This window comes from Agelaius tricolor, unplaced genomic scaffold, assembly GCF_023055355.1.
Source record: "Agelaius tricolor isolate 1412-34295 unplaced genomic scaffold, bAgeTri1.0.p SCAF_25, whole genome shotgun sequence".
Lineage (NCBI taxonomy): Eukaryota > Metazoa > Chordata > Aves > Passeriformes > Icteridae > Agelaius > Agelaius tricolor.
The window spans coordinates 10,905,100-10,927,898 of NW_027269285.1; the positions used below are offsets into that span (position 1 = coordinate 10,905,100).

Genomic DNA, 22,799 nt, shown 5'->3' on the forward strand with positions numbered 1-22,799 from the left:
CTCACTGCCTGCTCTCCCCTCGAGCACCTTGCCCCTGGCATTTTCCTGCTGCATGGTGGCTGGAAGAAGGAACCTCCATATGGTGCTAGTCTCCTGCTGCAGAAAGCCCTGGGAAGAGCCCTGGATGCTGTTGCTGCTGTGCAGCAAGGGCAGCATTCCCTCCTGGGAATTGGTGCTTCCTTTAACACGGTGGTGCTCACCGTCCTCCTCCTGGGGCTGGAGCCAGGCTCACCTTGTTCTTGCTGCTGCAGTGTTTTGAGTTTGTTCTGAGACTGTCACTGCCTTGGCAAACAGTGCTGGGGAAAAGGAGGACTGAGAGCTATTGGCTTGAAGGAACAGCTGCAGGCTGGGGGGTTGTGCAGGGTCAGGCCTGCAGGGCTGTGGCTTTGGGGGGTGAAGCTGCTGAGGCAACTCTGAGCTGAGACTTCTGGAGAAGAGCACACTCTGCCTTAGTTTGCTGTTTGGAGAAGTAAAGTTCTACCCTCCCTAGAGTAATTTGCCTTCAGTAAATTGTTAATTTATTGTAAAGCAGAGTGTTCAAGACCAGCTTGGATGGGACTTGGCACCTGGCCCAGTAGGTGTCTCTGCCCATGGCAGTGTGTGGAACTGGATCAGCTTGGGTTGGGATGTCACTCCCAGCCCAAACCATTCCAGGATCCTGTGGCTCTAGAGGGATGCCAGCAGTTGATAACAAGCTGTATTGGGGCACCTGCTGGTTTATTCCAGGATTTCCCTCCATCGCTTCTTGCAGCCTTACCAGCCCCTTCCTGTTCTGTCTCCCTTCTGTTGCTGTGTGAAAGAGCCACGTAAGCAGGAGAGACACATGCCAGATAAAAACAGCTCTGGCAAGCCTGCAGAAATCAACTGCAGAAATAAAGAGAGCATATTCTCTTAGGCAAATAATTAATATTTTTCAAGAGTGTTCGGACAGATGCCAGGCTAGGATGGTTATTTTTGTACAAAGAAAGGAGAAGTTGTTAGTACACTTGTCACTTGAAGTTTGAAGTTCAGGTTTTTATACCCAAGCCATAGAAACAACTTCAAAATAAAGAGAAGGTGGTCTGACTTGTACTAATTACAGTGTAATGAATTGTGTCATCAGCTGCCCTGTCTGGCAGGTTTCAGCTCTGTCTGAAATGATAAATTGTCATGACATTTTTTGCATAATTGGTTACCAACATGACCTGGTGTAGGTGGCATTCAGGGAGCAGGAGGAACCTGATTAGCTAAGGAACAAAGAGGCCTGGTGAATTTTAGGCTGTTCTGCCTTTTTTTTTTTAATATAAAAAAAGTCAAACTTGACTGTCTGCCAGGATCCCACGTTTTAAAAACAACTATGACGTGTCCAGACTGATGGGGAAAAACAGATACTTGATTATGGAGGTAACTTTAATGAAGCTTTCTTGCAGTTTAATCAGGACAAGCTTCCTCAATCATATAAATAACTATACACAGAATCCCTGAGAGCCTTGTTAGCAGAAACTGGGTACAACTTCTGTTCATTTGTTTACCTGGATGGTACTACTGAGTCTCACAGGGCAGCTGAGGGCACCCCATGTTTAAATGGCACAGCTGGATCACATAAGTGACACTGCCCTGGGACAGAATCCCAGAATCACTGAGGCTGGAAAAGACCCCCAAGACCATCATGTCCAACCTGTGGCTGATCCCCACATTGTCACCCTGCCCAGAGCCCTGAGTGCCGCATCCAGTTGTTCCTTGGACACCTCCAGGGATGGTGACACCACCACCTCCCTGGGCAGCCCCTTCCAGTGCTTCCCCACGGTGCTGGGCTCTTTCAGGAGCTGTGCAGAGCACTGCCCTCTTCTCTCTGAGCTGTCCTGCGGTCATGTCCCTCTCCATGCCTCTTGTGCCAGAGCTGGTTTCCCCTCTCTGAAGAGCAGTTGTCCCTCTGTCCCCCGGCCCCCCCTCGCTGCCAGGTGTGCCTGGCACACAGGTGATCCTTCAGGAGCTGCTGCTGGCTCCGTGTGCGGGGCTGGGCAGCGGTGCCCGTGGTCCGTCCTGCTCTCAGGGCATGGGGAGCACGTGGGAGATGCACTGTGGAGGCAGTGGGAAGAGTGGCTCTGGGAATTCCATTGCACAAGGTACCTGTGTGACCTGACCTGGTGCTGTCTCCCTTCCAGGTGCCATTCACTGTGTTGCAGGGCGAGGGGGTGGAGTACCTGGGCCATGCCAACGACGCTGTGATCGCCATCTCCAACTACCGCCTGCATATCAAATTCAAGGACTCTGTGATCAATGTGAGTCTGGCTCTGCCTGCACCATCACCTCTCCCAGGGTTTCAGAGCAGGGAGGGGTGGGAATACCCCGTTCCTGGGGGCTGTGGCACAGGAGGGTACCTCTTGGAGGATGCCAGGCCTGGGCGTGCGGTTGATATTTTGTTACTGTATTTAAGTGTGAGGATGGGGTTTTCCTTTGGATAGTAATTAGGTCTTTCCTTTGCTATTTTCTTTAAATTCAAGCAATAACTTTGGTAGTTTTAAGGCTGTTGAGGTCTCTTGCAGGCCAATTTTAATGAGACATCTCACCAAAGCAGAGTCAGGCAGTGGGCGTTTGAGGCTTTCTCTCACTGCCTTGATTTGCTGTCCCTTAGTGCAGCTGTTATTTGGCTCAGTTACCTGTGCTTGACTGGATGTGGTTGAGTCAGGAACTGGCCCCAAGTGGGAGATCACCAAGGGAGAAAACAGAAATCAGAATAATTATCATGGAAGAGCTCTGTGCTGACTCATGGAGCTCCATAACCCTGGGAGTGGGATTGTAGTTCACAGAAGCAGCTCGTGACGAGTGGAACTGTCTGCAGCATGAGGAGCCTGCAGGCATGGCTGCTGGGGCTACTCTGGCCTGTGGTGTCATGCCCTACATCTGTCCCTCCCTTGCAGGTGCCTTTGAGGATGATGGAAAGCGTGGAGTGTCGGGATATGTTCCAGCTTCACATCATCTGCAAAGACTCCAAAGTGATCAGGTATCTGGTTTATTGCTGTGGTGCAGCTGCTGGTGCTGCAGGCTGGACCAGCTCTGGTGGCTCCCCCTGTGATGCCTTTGGAATTGAGCTGCCCTTGGTCAGGGTTTTAAGGCTTGGGGCCGTGTTCCTTTTCCTGTCTCAGTCCTGGCTGGGTGAATGTCCCCACTAAGGGTGATTTGCCTTTGGGTTTGCAGGTGCCATTTCTCCACCTTCAAGCAGTGCCAGGAGTGGCTGAAGAGGCTGACTCGAGCCATTGCCCGCCCTGCCAAGCCTGAGGACCTCTTTGCATTTGCCTACCATGCCTGGTGCTTGGGGGTGTGTGTGGATGAGGAGGATCAACATGCACATCTCTGCCGTCCTGGTGAGCTCCTGGCCTGGCCCTTCCTGCTGCTCTGGCAAGCAGCACTGCACTGCAATTGAGCTCTTGTTCCTAAACCCTGTCCAGTTTCAAATTTGCCTCCCTGGGTCATCCTGTGCCTGGCCTAGAGATCCAGCTGATGGCCATATCCTGCTGGATAAGAAGCACAGTGAAAGGAATTAGTAACAAACACAACAAAAAACTTTCTGAACCAGCAACACAGAAGCAGCTTTTCCCTTTCTCCTTGAGAGAAAACATCCCATGCTTAAGTTCTCTAATCACTGTGATAGAGACCTCAGGCAGTCCTGTCCTGGAGTGGCAAACAGCATCAGTTTTGAGGCAGCCTAATTAATATGAGCCCATCTGCATCTCTTCACCAACACCCAAAAATGCTGTGACATTCCCAGGATCAGGTCGGTGGAGAACTCTGGCTCATCCTCGCACAGGATGAGTCCATGAAGAGAAAATCAAAGCAAATCAAAGCTTTGAGTCCATGAAGAGAAAACCAGAGCTGTGCTGGTGCCCTCGTGTGGACTGGGAGTTTCCCTTCCTGGGAACACAAAGTTGCAGTTGCTTTGTCTTATCAATGATGAAGGTTTTTAAAAATGGAATTAAAATGAGTGAGAAACCTGGCTTTAGACTGAAAAATGAGCTGATCCTAGAGGAGAGCAGCAGTAGCCTGAATCAAATGTCCAAAGACAAGTGAGATGGAGGGGTGGGCTTCAGTAGTACAGCTATTCCAAGAGAAGCTGATAGAGGAAAGGTAAGCTCTGTCTCCTTACCATGCCCCAAACCCCAGCAATCAGAGATATTTGCTGTGTTTCCTTTAGGGAAAGTGTTTAGTGTAAATAAACTCACCAATTCAAGTTGTTGCTGCAGGATATGGTTGAGGTAAAGAGCTTTGCAGTATTTATTTATTAATAAGATTTGACACTGGAGCAACAAAGGCATCCAGAATTAGTCAGGCAAGGCTAAAACATGAGAGAGGAAACCTTGAGTCAGCGTCTGAGAGCAGTCTGGAGGAAGGAACTGCCTCAGGTGGGTGCTCAGTGCACCTTGCCATAGGGTTCCTGACACCCACTTTGGAAGCTGTCTCTGCCAGATGGGCAGAAGTAGGTTAAATTAAGCCCCATACAGCCCCTTGAGATGGAGAGGCTGTTTATGTGCCCTGAGATGAGACCTGACTTGACAAAACAAGCAGCAGTACCCCCTGTGAGGGTCAAGTCTTCCTGGCTTCTGAAGCACAATTATTTCTGCCATCCAGTTGCCCATGAGTTTCTCCTTGCCAAAAAGATGCTCCCAGGGCTGGAGCTCCTCTGCTCTAGAGCCAGGCTGAGAGAGACGGTGGTGTTCACCTGGAGAGGAGTAGGCTCCAGGGAGAGCTCAGAGCCACTTCCAGGGCCTAAAGGGGATTATAAAAAAGAGGGAGAGATTTTCTGTATGGGTGGGTAGTGATAGGACATGGGGGAACAGTGTTAAAGTGACAGAGGGCAGGGTTAGATGGGATGTTAAAAGGAATTCTTGAATCAGGGAATGGAGAGGCCCTGGCACAGGGTGTCCAGAGCAGCTGTGGCTGCCCCTGGATCCCTGGAAGTGTCCAAGGCCAGGCTGGACGGGGCTTGGAGAAGCCTGGGACAGTGGGAGGTGTCCCTGCCATGGCAGGGAGTGGAACAGGATGAGCTTCAGATCCTTGCTGACCCAAACCTTTCTGTGGTTTTGTGACTCTCTTCAGCATGTGACAGTTGCTGTGGAGTTCCACAAACAGGATCAGGTTCCTCTGTGCTGTCAGTAACTTCCCATGCTCTGTTCCTCAGGGGACCACGTGAGGTTCCGGTTTGAGATGGAGCTGGTGAGGATGGGCTTCGACCTGCAGAACGCCTGGCGTGTCTCTGACATCAACAACAACTACAAGTGAGTGTTTCATCACAGCCCCTCCCCACTCTCCTCTTGCCTTACTTTTCCCTTGGTAAACCCCATGCAGAGCAGTGGGTGAGTCAAACTCCAGCTAATCCTCCTTCCTAGCCTTGACAGCCCCCAGGCTGATCAGAGAATGAGCCAGATCCCTTTTCTTTCTGCCTTTCACATCGTGGATTTGGAAAGAGAATACAGTCCAAACATCAGAGCTAGCAGGAACTGTAAATGCTGACTCAGGTAGTTTATCATGTGGTGGCTCATATTCCTCATGGAAAACATTGGGAGTCTTGGGAGTCTGGAGGTCCATCCATTGTGGGTTTGTCTTTCTGGTCAGTTCTCCTCTCTAAAATGCTCAGTTTGATATAACAGCCACAGTTTTCATACACTCAGGCAGATGTTCAGCTCTGTGAGGAGCTGGGGTTAGCCAGTGGAGAGCTGTTGGCAGGCTCAGGAGTCTGGGAATGAGCGAGGCTTGTTCAGTCAGAGCAGGAGAAGCTGAAGGGTGATCTGTTCAGCTACTGGCAAGGCATTCAAAAAAGGGCATGGAGTAAAACTTCTGGCAGTGGCACATGGCAGAACAAGAGGTGGCAGCCCCAAAGTGCAGCTTGGGAGCTTCACAATGTGGAAGGGAAAAGAGCATTCCCTGGGAACATGGTGGTGTGCTGGGCACGTCCCCACAGGGGGTTCTCCATCACTGTGATGTCACGTTTCAGTTGAGCCAGTGTTGAAAGTCTTCCCTGTAGGCATTGGGGTTGAAATCTCTGCAAGGTTTTCCCACTCTCACAGTAGAAAAGACCTTTTGCTACTAATCAGTGTTGCCAACCCGCCTTCTATTCCGGCAGGAGCACAGGACTCTCGGAAAAGGGCAGCTGCACTGTTTGCAGCAGGTGGCATTAAGCCAATGGGATTTCAAACTTTGATGGACATACTCATTTGTGCATTTCCTATAATCCTGTTCTTGAAACCACTAGTATCCCTCAGCCTCTCCTCTCTGTCCCAGCCAGTCCAGACATCCCCATCACCTATGGATTGGACAGTTCTAGGTCACTGGTTTCCTGTGGAGACCATGAGAAATCTCAGACACACTGGACTGTGGAAATCCCAGTTTTGGAGCTTGCTGCTTCTTCTCTTTTCCTGAAGAATCCAGGCCATAAGCACTAAATTTGGGGGGTGATTTCCATTTTACCTCTGCCCTACTGACTACATCATTGCTTTGGGACTGTTCACATGACTTTGCTGGCATTTACACAGTTTCTCCAAGGTTGTCAAATAAAAGTTGTTCTCCTGAACTGCTCTGTTTTAGAGTGCACAGCCTGTGGGTTCCTGCCCTAGACAGAGTCTCTGTATGTAGGGTCTTCTTCCCTGCTGGGCCTTGGGGTGTGGTTCCCTCTGACTATTTCAGAAAGTTCAGCTTCCATTGACCATCTGTGCTTTGCTTCATGGCCAATAATCCACAGCCATTAACCACCTTCTCTGAAGACAGGTGTTTGATTTCCAACCAAACCAGGGAAGAAAGGACTTAAAACAAACCTCAGCAATCTGGGTGTGGCCCTGGCTTTGCTTCCCTCTACCTGCCAAGTTCCTCCCTGGAGATCCTCGCAGGTCCCAGCTTCCTGCAGACATCCCGGGATCTCAGGGGTGGTGCAATTGCCTTGTGCGACTCAAACCAGTTCTCTCTTGCTGCGGGGGGAGTGTGGCTTTAAATCCTGCCCTGGCTTTTGATCATAACCACCTGCCTCTATTCACAGGGATCAGGTTACTTTTTAACTGTTTATAGTCCTTTTATCTTTTATTTCCCTGCATTGGCAAAACAGTGTTGTTAAAGACAGGATACTCCAAGGTAATGGCTTTGTTCCTTGTCTTTCAAGTCTGTTCTGAGATGTCCTTATCTGGGAACTATTATCTCCTTCCTGGCGACAGCCATTGTAAAGTGAGAGCTATACAAGCTTATAATAACCACTCCTTCAGTCTTGATAAAAGTCTACAGTGATAATAAAATTATTACATGGTCTCTCCCTGGCTCTCACATCTTCAGGGATGTTATACCTAGGGAAATGGGATCACTCCAGCATTGCCCATCTGGTCCACACAGGCTCTCTGAGGTAGTTGTTTTATATCAGCCTTAGTACTGGTGCGTTTGGTACACATGTGGTTCCTTCAGAAAAAGGAAAACACCAAAACCACTTTGCCTCCAATGTTGATGCTCATTTTTAGGTTTCCTCTTTTTACGGTTGTGATTTTATTTAACTTTTGAGTTTATGAGAAGAAAGTTTGCCTGGAGTTCTGTTACTGCTTTAGCCAGATGGTGTTGCCTACTGGTCTCTGAGACTGCTCTTAATTCAAATTTTTTCTTTTTTACACTTCTCTATAAATTTTAATAGTATCCATACCATTGGAAAGGGATAATTACTGTCCCTGCTTAGATTTCCCACAGGAACACGTGGACAGTAAGTCTGTGAGGACTGTTAGTGGTACATGTGTTTGCCTTCTGTAAAACAAGAGCTTGGACAAGGCTCTCAGGGACAGGATGGGCTTGTTGGGGTGTCCTGTGCGGGGCCAGGGGCTGGACTCGATCCTCATGGATCCCTTCCAAACCAGGGTATTCCATGATTCCTCTCCTCTTCATTGTTATCTCTGTGGTAAGAAGGTTCTCCATGATCCTCATTCACAGGTGCTGATTCCTGTGTCGTTCCAGCCGCCCTCTCCTGCCATCAAACCTCACAGTTCAAGGCTGTTACCCTTTGTTGTCTGGCTCAAGCTAGTCCCGGGGCTTTCCAGGCCACCCCACTGCAGGTGGTTCCCTTTAGGACTCCCATTGTGGTGAAAAATGATCGTTGAGGTTCTGAACTATTTTTTATCTTCTCAAGAGCAGCTGTTTCTTAAGAGGAGCATTCTTCAGCTTTGTGGGGACATACCTGTTAAAAAACACAGGCACACAAAAAATTTCAAACAACCCCTTCTGAAAATCTAAATTTGCCCTGTCTGCTCATTCACTGATGTTTCAGGTAGCTCTCACACAGGAAGAGTGACCTCCCTCCCAACAGCCATGTTGACTCAAACCTCAGGTGCCCTGAACTTAACCCTTTGTGTTGTTGTTGCTGCTGTTGTGGGAGCCTTATCCTCTCTAAAAACATTACTGAATCTACTGAGTGATGAATGCTGTAACAAAGGGAATTTTCAGTTATTCTACTTTGGAGCAGCTTAGGTCCAAAGGAAGAGTCAGAGACTTGATGGTAGCACCAAGAAACATCTGGGTGTGTCTGAAAATGTCACCTTTGGTTCAGACCTGTGTGGAAGCAAAACAAGTCTCCCATGGGAATTTCTGCCCTTGCAGCCTTTCTGCTTCTCTTCCAGCCCCTGTGGATGCCATTACTGTCACTCCAGGGGTTGGTAGTGTTGCCTCAATGCTGTCCTGTTTCTCTTCAGTCTTGGGATTTGATCCATGCACATTCTGGTGGATGCTGGTCACTCTGAGCATCACACTGTCACTCCCACCTTCCCCTGGAAGTTGCCCACACTTTGTTCACAAGCTCAGCCTTCCTATAAAGCTTGTACCCTGAAACTTAAGGTGCCACAGATATCCTTCCTTGTATCAGTTTATAAGATATTGTTAAGCCAACAGAGTTGCTTATCCTGGGTTTTCACTTCCTCTACTGTATTCCTCTGGAATTCTAGCCTAGAAAGACATGTCTCTTTGTCTTAACCTTATTCCCTGTTTCTATGCACCCTGCTTGAATTTGGCTTCACTTCTTAAAGATGTCCTGTTTCCTACCTGAATTTTATTGATTTCTATCTTACTGTTTCCCTAAGGCTACAGAGTTTTAGTGATTTAACTCTTGGAAGATACACTCCTGAGCCTCTTCTGGACTACCTCTCCCCAATCTGTACTTTTAAGACATCACCCATGTTTCATCTGAGGTGCCAGGGAACTGTTTGCACTTCAGCAGAGCCTGTTCATGTATAGACTCAGCTATTCCAGAAGTTCCTCCAGACCTGAACAGGTGCTAACCCTCTCCCACATTCCTGCATCTTCAGTCATGCTTCACTGCTTCTCTAATTTCGTGACCACCTTTACTTATGGAATCTTAGGCATTTCAGAGATGTCCAAGCCCAGACATCCTACCACAAATAACCTGGACTTCACCTTCTTAACTGACAGCTTTAATTTTGCTTCCTGAATTCCTCATCCTCACCCAGTTGTTTTTATCCCTTAGCCACCATTGCTTTCTGCCTGGGGCTCTCAGAGGAGCTGTCTAGACACTGGAGTGCCATTTTCCAGCGTGGCAGGCAGTTCTTCACTAGCACTATAAACTAATACTGAATTGTGCCTGTTGCCATCAGCTGGAATATCCTGGGCTCAGGAACACCAGACCACCCTCCGGAGCTTACTGGCTGGATCCTTTCACCCTCCTTACATTGCTCCCCATCTGCCCTGAAACATTCCTGCTAAATGATGTGGGATAACCTCGAGCCAGAGCTGCTCTTTGATGTTCCTTGCCGTGTACCCTCCTGTGCCTGCCTGGCTGCAGGGGCTCAGCTGGTCCAGCTCCCAGGCACTGCTGTGTCTGAGCCTGCCCTTGGCCTGTGCTGGGAGCAGCAGGGGCAGGGGAGGAGCTGCAGGAGCCAGAAAGCCTCCCCTGCACTCCTGGAATTTTGTGTGTGCAACAATTCCAGAATGGTTTGTGGTGTAAGGAACCTTAAAGCCCATCCAATTCCACCCCCTGCCATGGCAGGGACACCTTCCCCTATCCCAGGGTGCTCCAAGCCCTGTCCAGCCTGGCCTTGGGCACTGCCAGGGATCCAGGGGCAGCCACAGCTTCTCTGGGCACCCTGTGCCAGGGTCTCTCCACTCTCCCAGTGAACAATTTTTCCCCAATATCCCATGTCACCCTGCCCTCTGGCAGTGCTCTCTCTTCTCGGAGTTCTCCTCTCAGTGCTGGTACATGTTCAGATAGCTACAAGAATTTGATTTCTGGCACCCAATCAAACAAGTTATGATGTAGATATCACTCCTGTCACTTTATTTGCATACCCCCAAGTCCCCACTGCTAAATTTCTGGGCAGATTTGTGTCTTTCTCACTGAACAATGTATCCTGTTCTCTCAGGCAGAAAGTGGTTGGCCATTCTTTACCAGAAGCTCTGTGTGTACCTGCTGCAAGAAAACAAAAACTTCATGTAAATTATTGACTATTCCCCTAAAGCCTCATGAATTCTTAAATCCAGTGGTTGTTCCAAAGGCATCCTGAGAAGTACTAGGATACTTAGTAGGAGGCCAGAGATGAGGCCTGGGGTGAAAGGAGGTTGTCTTCTCTCAGCTCATTCCTGACAGCACATTTTGTCTCACTGTCCTGAGACAGATATGAGGAGGAAGAGACAAAATCCTGCATGTTGAGTTTGGGGAAATGTGAGCTGCTCTGGGGCAGATTTTTGATTGCTCAGTCTTCATCTTGCCTTTCATGCTTTCTCTTCTCCAGACTTTGTTCCAGTTATCCCCAGAAGCTGCTGGTCCCTGTCTGGATCACTGACAAGGAGCTGGAGAATGTGGCTTCATTCAGGTCATGGAAGAGGATCCCTGTGGTGGTGTACAGGTAAATGCAAACCCAAATTCCCTCCCCCAAACCCATCACAGCTGTCGTGTCCTCATAGTCTTGCAGGGGCTTTGGACAGGGATGGCAGGAGAGCTGTTTATCCTTTGCCTCCTGCCTGCAAAGGAGACGCTCCCAGGGCTCCTTCTCCTAGCACCATCTGCAGCAGGGTGTTTTCCAGAAGAGAGAAGCAGTGTTCCAGAACTGTCCTTTGCTGTTCTCAGTCAGATTTGAAGGTGTGGGTGACTTTCCTCCTACGGGAGATGTTGCAAGATGAGGTCAAAATAAAGTTCTCTCAGAGTTTCAAAATCTTTCCACACGTTGGTCCTTGTCTGGCTGCTACTTTGAAAAGAAATCTGAGCCAAAAGGAGCCTGCTGGGTGCCCTGTGCTCAGTAGGGTGTGCAGGCCTGGACAGACCTGGGAATGCCCAAATCTGCAGCTTCTCACAAGGGGCAGTGGAGGGGCAGCTCTGATCTCTGCCCTTTGATGACCAGGGACAGGACCCAAGGGAATGGCTGTGTCAGGGACATTTAGGGTGGATCTCAGGGAAAGTTTCTTTCTCCGGTGGGTGCTGAGCACTGCCCAGGCTCCCTAGGGAATGGGCACAGCCCTGAGGCTGCCAGAGCTCCAGGAGCTGCCAGGGATGCCCAGGGTGGGATTGTTGGGGTGTCTGTGCAGGGCCAGGGGTTGGACTGGATGATCCTTGGGAGTCCCTTCGAGTTTAGAATAATCTGTAATTCTATGAACTATTCCCTGACCTGCCTTCCAGAAATAATCTAGAGGGGGATGCAGGAGGCCACACAGTCAATGGAGCAGGGCTCTGCAAAGTAGGGGCTGGTTCCTCATTAAATGTGTCTCCCAGGAGACTGATGTGTTTGAAACCAACGGGAGGCTGATGGAAAGGGGCACCCAGGCAGTTGTGCTGTTGTAAAATGTACATTATGGTTTGTAGCCTTAGACTGTGTGTTAGCAGACACCAAATCCAAATATAAAAAAACCTTAAAAGATCAGAGCTGTATTGGAAAATAGGAAAGTCAGGAAGCAAAGCCAGTGAATTTACAGGTACCTTAACTCTGCATCAGCACACTTCTTGGCTTGCTGTTGGATGTGGCAAAACACTGTGTGTTCCTTCTAGAACTCAGCTCTACAGCAGAGTGGGAATGAGCATAACTTATCGGATGGAGCCTTTCCCTCCTTGTAGCCAACTCAGCTAAGAACTTAATTGTATTTGTGATTCCTTTTGCTAAAAATGGCCTGGTGCTGGAGCTTGTCCCACTGTGCCTACCCACCCAAGGGCAAAGCCATGTCTTTTTCCTACTCCAGCAATTATTTTGTTCCTTGCTTTACATCTCTGTAATGGTACCCAGTAATTTATGAGCTGAGTACAACCCTTTGCAGCCTGGAATCAGATTAGAAGACGCTGACAAGTGATGTTACAAGATGGGGCAAGTGCTTGCCCATGTATCTCTGATTTTCATGCACTTTTTTTAGTCTTTGCCCTCAAGATTGAAGTCTTTGGAGCAGGAGGGTCCTCGAGGGTCAAGGCTGCTTCTGCGGTGCCTTGCGCTGTGTGGAAATGAAAAGCCTGACACTCAGCTCCCCCTCCTCACTCGGAGCTCAGGAGAGAATGGATGGGTGCCTGCATCCCAAGGGACTCTGATAGACCTCAGAGCTTTTGGATAAGGCTGATCTCACTGGTCACAGTCAGAGCTGTAAAACATGACACCAAAGGTATCCCATTATCAGATTTCTTGAAAAAAGTATAAATTAGCTATTAAGTAAAACAGAAATTCAGGTCTCCATCTCAGTCCTCAGTGGAGACGCACAGGAGAGATGCAGAAGCCTCCAGGCACAATCCACTTCTAAAACAAGACAAAGGATGCAATCAATTATTTAGCTAAGTAGAGAGGCAGACGGGCATGGTGTGGCAGTTCTGGCTGTGTCTGCTCAGCCACCTTGAGGAGACCTCGGGCCTGTGGCAGCAGGAATGCTCCTCCCAATGCTCAGCATCCCCTGCCAGGGGACAGCGGGCACTGCTCCACCCCATGGCTGAGCCTCGCTCTCGGGCTCTCACATCCTGCAACAGTGAAACGGGAGTTTATCCCAGTGATGTGGGAAATGGAGCATTTATACACACAAACATCTCAGTTGGGAACCTTTAGGCTCAGCTCAGTAAACCCTCTCCAGGCTCTTTCTTGTGCTTTAAGCCGAGCTCCTTGACTTGTCCGGGAAATAACAGAGATTCCTGGGAGATCATAGAATCATGGAATGATTTGGGTTGGAAAGGACCTTGAGAATTGTCTACTTCCAGCCCCCCTGCTGCTGCCTTCCACTAAACTAGATATTAATCCATTGTGGAGGATTGTTGGAGGTTAAATGGCACGTGCTGACAGTATCAGATGTGCTCTAGCCTTGTGCTCAGAATAATTCTGTGAGGAAAAACTCAACTGAAAAACTACAGAGGCACTTCATATTGCAGCTTTGGACCATGAAAGGGTCTTGAGTCGTTTAGACAAAACTAAACTGAGGATCCCTAAAGAATCATTTGCTCCATATTAGTTAAAACACTCTGGCACTTTCTGACATTCCAGTTTCAAGAAAGAAACTTTTTCCTTTGAGAAAAACCTCCCCAAAACTCCCAGGTAAGAAAAGGCCTTAAATGGTTCCTGTGCTCGTGCTGGGGAGATGTGCAGGGAAGGCACAGTCAGGTTCTGGTGCTCCCCTGCCCTGGGAATCTCCTTGCAAGCTCAGCTGTGGTTTTGGTTCCTCTCCTGGCACCTGCTGTACTTTCTGCTTGCTGGTGGCTTCACACGCATTGGTGCTGCCACATTTCCTTGTTTACTGGCAGGTCACCGTGTCCCTTGAAGGTCCCCAGCCGTTGTTCAGTGCTCAGAGGTTTGTGTTACCAAGAGTTTTGTGAGTTCAGCGCGACCGTGGCGACATCGGCAGCTTTGCCCGGAACAGCTGCAGTGCCCCACACCCTGTCCTGCTCCCCAAGCTGCCTGCTGGGAGCAGTCCCTGGCACAGCACCTGCCCTTCCCAAAAACGTGCTCAAGCGCTGTCTGGGAAAGTGTTGCTTGGCACAGGCCAGGAACTGTGGGTGTCTCACAAACAGGCTTGGATGATCACAGGCTGGTGCTTAAGTCCACACCTTGGCTCTGTTTCATTTACTACTATAAACAAAGCCTTTGCTGCTCTCTGTTATCCATCCTTGAGTGATCCTGAAGGCAGGAATAGATCTCCTGGGAGCGACTGCTGTGCAAGTCACCTTGCAAAACAGAGCAGCACTTAAAGTAAAGGGTCTCCACGGTGTTTTGACTTGGCCAAACATGAACATTATTTCTTTGGGAGGCTTCAGTTTAAAGTCTTCATTGTTATTATCTGTGAGATGTCATTAAGAAAGCTACATAAACTGACAGAGAGCAGGGTGACATGAGATATTGGGAAGGAATTGTTCCCTGTGAGGGTGGTGAGGTCCTGGCACAGGGTGCCCAGAGCAGCTGTGGCTGCCCCTGGATCCCTGGAAGTGTCCAAGGCCAGGTTGAATGGGGTTTGGAGAAACCTGGGACAGTGGAAGACGTCTCTGCCCATGAAGGGGGTGGAATGGGATGGGCTTTAAGGTTCCTTCCATCACAAACCGTTCCTTGACTCTGTGGTCTCCAGATAAATGCTGCAGGACGGGTGGTGGGATGGCTGAGCATGGTTGGTATGTGGGTCTGGTTCAGGGCTGTTGAGTTCATTTTCCCATCTCCAGGAAGGACCAGGCAGCAGGAGCAGCACCTCAGGGAAATGTAACAAACGAGATAGGGATGCAGGTGCTCTTTCCTGGTGCATCTTTGGAGCATCTGTAGGAAATCTTAGATTTCCTACACCCATTTGGGAGAATGGGTGACTGTCTCATGGTCACTTGGTGAACCTGCCACCAAGTGTTGGAACCAGTTGGTAGTTCCACATTGCACTGTGGCTGTGAGTCCACTCTTGGTTTAGTTTGTTGTCCAAGAAATACTTGTGTTTCTGAAATATGGCATGACCATTCCAGTGCTTGCTTGTGTCTGTGCCACCCATCTCTGGAGCTTGGTTTGACTACATGATCCTTTTTGAGACAAGTTTGTGTCATTTTAGGATGGTTAAGATGTGAAGCCATAATATTTTTTTTTCATACTCCTTTCCCAGTTACTGTTAGCACGTCCTTAACCTTCATGCTTCTCTTGAGCACTGAGTTGAGGCTTTTGAGAGCTTCCCAGTGACTTCAAAGCCTTTGGGATCTGCACCAAACTGCTCCATGTCACAGCTGGGGTTATGCTTTGATCATCTGTAAATACTCTTCACTTATTAATGCTAAATTTCACACTCTCTGGGTCATTCTCTATCAGCAGCTTTGTCACATCACAGTCCCTTCCCTTCCCAGGCCAGTTGGGAATGACTTGACCAGTGTGTTCATGTGTGAAATGCACTGATTCCTACTTCAGGCCTCCTCGCCAGTAAGCACAGCCAGGGTAGGGTTCACATTTAGGGGTTGTTGATAAACAACAGCTCAGGCCTCCACCCAGAAACTCCCTGGTCTGATGCCAAGTGAGCTCATCTTCCCAACTTACAGGTGATAAGTGAAATGGTTTAACAATGGGTCTGGAATTGGAGGAAGGAAAAAAAGAAGGAGAAGGAGAGAACAGAATAGCCTTAAAATAAAGTGGAAGGTGTCCCTGCCCATGGCAGGGGGGTCAAACAAGTTGATCTTCAACCTCCCTTCCAACCCAAATTATTCCATGATTCTATGAAATAACTATTACTTTCCCAAAATACAACCATAATGATTTTAAGTTCTTCTCTCTGGTTTAATTTATAAATACAGTCATATCTATATACAAAAATATCTCTTTTATATATTTATGGGTTACAGGATATATTAATATATATAAATAGAAGTCAGAGATGGGACTTGGGATCTTGAAGGTCTTTTCCAACCTAGATGATTTTATATTATTGTAAATAAAAGTATGAGGCTGGTTTAGCCTCTCTGTCAGTGCTGAAGTGATGAAAAATGGTTATTGAGATTCCTTGCTCTCTTTCACTTCTCAGTGAGAGTCAGTGCTGTAGATAGAGCAGCTGCAGCCAGGAGTAGCTCAGGTGTGGCTGTGCACAGGGAGCTGTCCCGGGCCGGCCCCGCGCTCCCGGGGGCTCAGCGAGGCTCTGTGTGTGTGTTCCTGCAGACACGTGCGCAACGGGGCGGTGATCGCGCGCTGCAGCCAGCCCGAGATCAGCTGGTGGGGCTGGCGGAACGCCGACGACGAGTACCTGGTGACATCCATTGCCAAAGCCTGTGCCTTGAACCCCGGGGCGAGGGCGTCGGGTGCCGCGCCACAGGCCGGGAGCAGCGACGGCAACGAGCCCTGCGACACTGACTTCGGTGAGATGGCTCCTGCCAGCCCTCCTGAATGGGGACATGGCACAGGGGCTGCCAGGGCTGTCCCAAGGCAGGGCTTTACCCCAGTGTCCAGGGGGAGAACCTGTGCCACATTAACTGTGGTGTGTGGGTGGCTCTCTGGGCTCATGGTGGCACTGGGGGGAGGGAGGGAGGTGCCAGGAGCTCAGTCCTTGTGTGTCCCTGCAGACTCATCCTTGACTGCGTGTTCAGGTGTGGAGAATGCAGGAACCCCTCAGAAGCTGCTGATCCTCGATGCCAGGTCCTACACGGCAGCCGTGGCCAACAGGGCCAAGGGAGGCGGCTGCGAATGCGAAGGTACCAAGGGCCAAGAACATCCCAGAGCATCTTCCTCTTGATCGTGGCAGTGGCTCTTAGGGCACTGCTGGGGACCGGGACAGCATTTTGGTGCTTGGTCTCTGGGAGCATGTTCCCACACAGGCATCTGGAGGGGCTAGATCAACACGCCAAGGCCAGTTGGATGAGGTTCAATAAGGCCAAGTGCTAGGTCCTGCATTTGGTTCAAAACAGCCCCACTGGAATGTTCCAGGCTGGGGCAGAGTGGCTGGAAAGCTGCCCAGTAGAAAAGGACCTGGGGATGCTGGTTGGCAGCAGCTGAACATGGGCCTAGGTGTGCCCAGGTGAGCAGCAGGTCAGTGGCACCTGAGCTGTACCAGCAATAAAGTGGTCACAGGGCAGTGACAGTCCCCCTTATCTGGCCACAAGAAAGACCACGAAGAGGAAATGGAGCTAGGGAAGGGTCTAGAGCACCAGGAGCAGCTGAGGGAGCTGGGGAAGGGGCTCAGCTTGGAGAAAAGGAGGTTCAGGGAGGACCCTGTGGCTCTGCACAACTCCCTGACAGGAGGGGACAGCCAGGTGAGAGTTAGGCTCTGCTCCCACGGAACAAGGCACAGGATGAGCAGAAGTGGCATCAAACTGTGCCAGGGGAGGTTTAGGTTGGATATGGGGAAAATTTATTCAGTGAAGTGTTGTCAGGCCCTGTCACAGCTGCCCAGGGCAGTGTTAAGAGTCCCCCTCTGTGGAGGGGTTTAACAGGTCCATGGATATGGCACTTGGGGACATGGTGGCCTTGGCAGTGCTGGGAAATGGTTTGACTCAATGACCTTGGAGGTTTTTCCCAACCTTAGTGACTCCATGAGCGCCAGGGGTAGTGTGAGAGGGGTGGCTGCACTGGGGTGTGGAGGCAGTTGCTGCAGTAGCAGCAGAGTTGGATTTGATGACCCTTGTGGGTCCCTTCCAGCTCAGAATGTTCTGTAGCTCCTTAGCTCTCTCTAAATGTTCCTGTCTCTTGTGTCAGAGTATTATCCCAACTGTGAAGTCGTGTTCATGGGCATGGCCAACATCCACTCCATCCGGAACAGCTTCCAGTATCTGCGTGCTGTCTGCAGTCAAGTGCCAGACCCCAGCAAGTGAGTAACTCTTCTCTAGCTGAGTTTGATGCCATATCTGTCAGTGACCTGGGGGGGGGGGGGGGGGGGGGGGCGGGTTTCCACTCTGTTTTCCTTTTTTTATCCCCGGTTTCTAACTAAGAAAATGGAGGGATGGGAAAGTGTTCACAGTGCTTGAATGCTGCTAATTTCGATCCATTAATCCAGAAGGGATTGTGGCACTGTCTCAGCATCACCTGGTTGTGTGTATCCTCTGGGGGTTTCTAAATTGTGGGTGTATTTGAGAAAAATTAAATTTGGGGTTGGATTCTTTGCCCTTCTTTCGAGGCTCTCTGGCTCCTCTGGGACATGTTTTAGAAAAGACTGGTTTTTGCTGAGGACTCCAGGAAAACTGAAGGTAAAATGTATTTTTTTTCTACAATAGAGAGCTAAGCAACCATTCTTGCCTTTTTTCCCCTTTGCAGCTGGCTTTCAGCCCTGGAGAGCACCAAGTGGCTGCAGCATCTGTCTGTCATGCTGAAGGCAGCAGTGCTGGTCTCCAGTGCCGTGGACAGAGAAGGGCGTCCGGTGCTGGTTCACTGCTCCGACGGCTGGGACAGGACTCCGCAGATTGTGGCACTGGCAAAGATTCTCCTGGACCCTTACTACAGGACCATGGAGGTAGGATTGTGCTCTGGTGCAGTTCATGTCTGTTCAAAGGCAGCTTTTATCTTGGAATCCCCGTGGAAAGGAGCAGCACTGCATTTGGGAATAAGCTTAGTGGTGTTTTTGAGCTGCTGTGGTGGGTGTTGAGTTTTCCCTGTTCTCTTCCTGCCTGTTTTGGGTGAACTGTTCCTCATTTCTCTGCCCAGACTGAGGAAGTGCTGTGGGAAATACCTTCTTGTGCTCAAAGTTCAGCTGCTTCCCTACTCTGAATTCTCTGAGCTGGTTACTGCATAGACATAACAACTGTTAGTTTGTGTGTGGAAACCTTCAACCCTGGTGAGCTTTGCTCCCAAGCCAGGCACCGCAGTAGCCTCCTTCCCAGCCTTTACTCGTGGATGGGGCTTGCTTTGTCCTGCCACATGTCCTCGGCAAAGTCTCTGCAGTTATTCTTTCCTTTAATCACAGGGCTTCCAGGTGCTTGTTGAATCGGACTGGCTGGACTTTGGTCACAAGTTTGGGGATCGCTGTGGACACCAGGAAAAGGTGGAGGATCAGAACGAGCAGTGCCCAGTTTTTCTCCAGTGGCTGGATGCTGTTCATCAGCTTTTGAAGCAATTTCCCTGCCTCTTCGAATTTAATGAAGCTTTTCTGGTAAGAAATACATGTGAGCAGAGACAGAGGGAAGGTCGTGATGTTTGACAGTTCTGGAGTTGAAAGAAAAGAGGTCTGCAGAACCTGGGACATCGTGATGTGATCACAGAATCCCAGAATGGTTTGGGTTGGAAGGGAACTTAAAGCCCATCTTGTTCCATCCATCCCCTGCCATGGGCAGGGACACCTTCCACTAATCCAGATTGCTCTGTCCAGCCTTGGACACTTTCAGGGATGGGACAGCCACAGCTTCTCTGGGCAGCCTGGTCCAGGGTCTCACCACCCTCACAGGGAACAATTTCTCTGTAACATCTCATCTAAATTTGTTTTCTTTTAGTTTAAATCTTTTCTCTCGTGAAGGGGTGGTGGAGGGTTTGTGTACTCTGGTTTTCCTGAATCCCTTCTCCAGTCACTTTCCCCCAGGGAATTCAGATGCCAGCAGCAGCAGTGGTTTGATTTGCATACCTCAGAGCCATATGGGTCTGAAATATTTTTTAAAAAATAGGGGAAAAGAATTAATCTCTGTCTTACCAAAAAATGTGGAACAAGGTTCTAGAGAGTCATTTGGTTCTAGAGGGGTGGGTTTGGTATCAGCTGAGTATTACTGCCCCTTCAATTGAAGTGATCCCTGTCCTGCCCAGTGTGGAAGCAAGGATAGCAGTGAGGTTGCCCAGGGAAGGCAGTGCATGAGTCATCCCAGAGGAGGGGAAGATATGTCTCCTGTAGGCAGGAGCCCCCTTTTGCCCGTGGCTCTGAGTGTGGCTCCCCCTCCCTGCCACAGGTGAAGCTGGTGCAGCACACGTATTCCTGCCTCTATGGGACCTTCCTGGGAAACAGCCCCTGCGAGCGTGAGATGCACAACATCTACAAGCGCACGTGCTCCGTGTGGTCCCTGCTGCGGGCTGGCAACAAGAACTTCCACAACCTGCTCTACATGCCCGGATCCGAGCAGGTCAGTAGAGCTCCTGACCCCGCTTTCCAGGTTTTTCCCCTGGCAGGCACTGGGGAGGGGCTGAAGGGGTTTCCGAGGCATCGGCCTCTGACGCGGGCGGTGTCGCAGGTGCTGCATCCCGTGTGCCACGTGCGCGCTCTGCACCTCTGGACAGCCGTGTACCTCCCGGCCTCCTCACCACATCCTCTGGGACAGGAGGACATGGACATCTACATGCCCCCCGGATCTCAGAGCCAGGACTTCAGTGGCAGGTGTTTGGACAGGTAAGAGCTTAAAGCTTCAGGCTCAAGATGTTGCATACCCACAGATCTTCCTGCCCTTCTTGTAGTTTCTTGTAGTTTCTCTGTTGTTGTTCTCATCTTCCTTGTGGGAGCAAGAGCCCTGTAGCAGTGCCCCAGCCACTTAGAGAAAGAGTTGAGGTCCCTACTGCACCCCAAAGGCAGGAGGCCACACTGTGGTGTTTTGCATTTTAGCTCCTGTAGCTGCACTGCCCATCTCCACTGACTGCTGGAGCTGCAATGGGGAATATTTCCCTGTCCTCATCTCAGTTTTGAGTGAAACCAGGGAAGTTTTGGGGGGTTTATTGTGAGATTTGCTTTGCTTTTGGGTTCTAGATTACCAAAGACAAGATCTATGGATGACCTGCTCTCAGCCTGTGACTCCAGCAGCCCTCTGACCCGCACATCCAGTGACCCCAACCTGAACAACCACTGTCAGGAGGTGCGGGTGGGCCTGGAAGCCCGGCATGCCAACACTGAAGGGGGTGAAGGTGCTGCAGTGACCACAGGAGAGGCACAGCCCAGGGAGGAGGAGAACCCTCCCGTGCAAGGCAGCAGCCATGCTGAGCATGAAGGACCGAGCAGGCAGCTGGGCAGCCAGTCTGCTGTGCCAGCCAGCAGTGTCCCTGTGGAGGTGGAAGAGGGAAATGGAACACTCATGGAGCAGCTGGATGGCAGAGGTCCAGATCCTAATCCTTCTGGACAGGAAAACAGTGACAAGGTTTCCACCAGTTCTGGAAGGCAGTTGGAAACCTGTCCTCAGGAACCTTTGAAGGCTGCTGGCACTGTGTCCAACAGAGGAGGCTGTCCTAGAAGAATCACCACCTGCCCAGACATTTCCAGCCAGGAGTCCCTGGCACCAGGCACCCCTTCTCAGGACGTCCCAGGCCCTGCCCTGGGTATCCCATGCCCAGATGCAGACAAGGGCAGAGGTGATGCTGGCCAGAGCATGCCCTTCGAGGAGCCTGGCCAGCCGGGGAGGCTCCCGCTGGAGCAATGGCGTAAGCCCATTTCCCAGAGCCAAAGCAGCGAGTTTTCCTTCCTGGGGTGCAATTGGGACAGTTTTCAAGGCATGGTGACATCACTCCCCAATGGGGAGCCCACCCCCAGACACCTCCTCTCCTATGGCTGCTGCAGCAAGAGGCTGAGCAGCAAACCCCTGCGGGCCCCAGGCCTGTGCCTCAGTGGCCCATGGTCTGGCAGGGAAGGTGGGAAGCCCTCGGCCTGTGCTGGCCATGTGAGTGCACATTTCGGGAAGCCCAGCCGTTTGTGGCTGCCCTGTCACCTGAAACAAGCCTCTGGTCCCAAGCACCTGCCGCCAAAATGTCCTTCTCCTGTGCCTCCTGTCTACCCGGATGACGATGGGCTGCCCTTCCCCACGGATGTGATCCAGCACCGGCTGCGGCAGATCGAGGCCAGCTACAAGCAGGAGGTGGAGCAGCTGCGCCGGCAGGTGCGGGAGCTGCAGCTGCGCCTGGACATTCGCCACTTCTGCGCCCCTCCAGCCGAGCCCCCCATGGACTACGAGGATGACTTTGTGAGTACAGGCCGTTCACACCCCATGCCGGGTCCCTGTACCTCTGTACACCTTCCTCTCCAACCCACAGCTCTCCATACCTTTGAGAGGGGGTGGGAAAGATTGTTCCTCTGTCAGTCGTGTCCCTGTCCTGGCCATGTCCTCCTCCACCCAGAGGTATCTCTGCTGCTCGAGGACCAAACTCCTACACACTCCTGGATGCTTTGCCCCATGTCTGGAGGCTCGAGAGCCACCTGGGTGCCCCTCACCAGCACAGAGTGTGTGGAGCAGGGCATGCCCTGGAGTGTGTGCCCAGCAGCAGAGGGGCTTGGTGACCTGGTCTCGTTTTGCAGACGTGTCTTAAGGAATCAGACGGCAGTGACACGGAGGATTTCTGTTCGGACCACAGTGAGGACTGTTTGTCAGAAGCAAGCTGGGAACCTGTGGATAAGAAGGAGACTGAGGTATGTGTCCCATGATGGAGCTGTGATGCAGTGGGAGGGAATATTTTTTGCAGCTGACCTGGGTGGGCACAGCTGCAGAGAGTGGTCTGGAAGTGAGGCAGTGAGCATGTCCTTGACACATCCTCTGCTGCTAATGGCTCAGGTGGGGTAGGCTCACTGTGAGGTGTGGCCCAAGGCCACCCCCAGTTTGCCCAGAGCTGTCACTGGGGGTGTTACAGATGGAAGCTAACTGGTGTCTGCCCTAGGTCACACGGTGGGTCCCAGACCACATGGCCTCACACTGCTTCAACTGTGACTGTGAGTTCTGGCTGGCCAAACGGAGGCACCACTGCAGGTAAAAATGTCAGCGCTCTGGCCCATCCTCCTTTCAGCCTGGTGTCACAAAATGCCCCTCTGCCAGGTCTGTTCCCTCCAGCTCCCAGGAGAAGCTTTTAGGTCTTTCCACTACATGCTAGGCCTCATCAGTTTCCTGCAGTTCCATTCTACATTGTTCTTGTTTCTATTTTTCCAAGGCCTTTGATCCCTTTCTGGGACAGCAATGAGTCCCTGTCAGCACTAGCAGTTTGCTTGCACTGCTGACCACAGTATAAAAAACACATTTACAATCCTCAGTCAGGCTGGTG

At 50.6% G+C, this 22,799-nt stretch overlaps 1 protein-coding gene across 2 annotated transcripts in view; it reads left to right on the forward strand.

Moving 5' to 3' along the window:
- Positions 1–22,799, forward strand: part of MTMR4 (myotubularin related protein 4) — a 56,533-nt gene that overhangs the window by 31,437 nt on the left and 2,297 nt on the right. For both annotated transcript variants that reach the window (XM_071447597.1, XM_071447596.1), the window contains 15 exons: positions 2,145–2,261; positions 2,901–2,983; positions 3,178–3,344; positions 5,156–5,252; positions 10,731–10,844; positions 16,050–16,246; positions 16,451–16,579; positions 17,580–17,691; positions 18,135–18,330; positions 18,781–18,966; positions 19,748–19,918; positions 20,027–20,181; positions 20,533–21,733; positions 22,066–22,176; positions 22,422–22,510. In XM_071447597.1, coding sequence (XP_071303698.1) covers positions 2,145–2,261; positions 2,901–2,983; positions 3,178–3,344; positions 5,156–5,252; positions 10,731–10,844; positions 16,050–16,246; positions 16,451–16,579; positions 17,580–17,691; positions 18,135–18,330; positions 18,781–18,966; positions 19,748–19,918; positions 20,027–20,181; positions 20,533–21,733; positions 22,066–22,176; positions 22,422–22,510 — 3,125 coding nt within the window. The remainder of the gene's footprint in view (positions 1–2,144; positions 2,262–2,900; positions 2,984–3,177; positions 3,345–5,155; positions 5,253–10,730; positions 10,845–16,049; positions 16,247–16,450; positions 16,580–17,579; positions 17,692–18,134; positions 18,331–18,780; positions 18,967–19,747; positions 19,919–20,026; positions 20,182–20,532; positions 21,734–22,065; positions 22,177–22,421; positions 22,511–22,799) is intronic.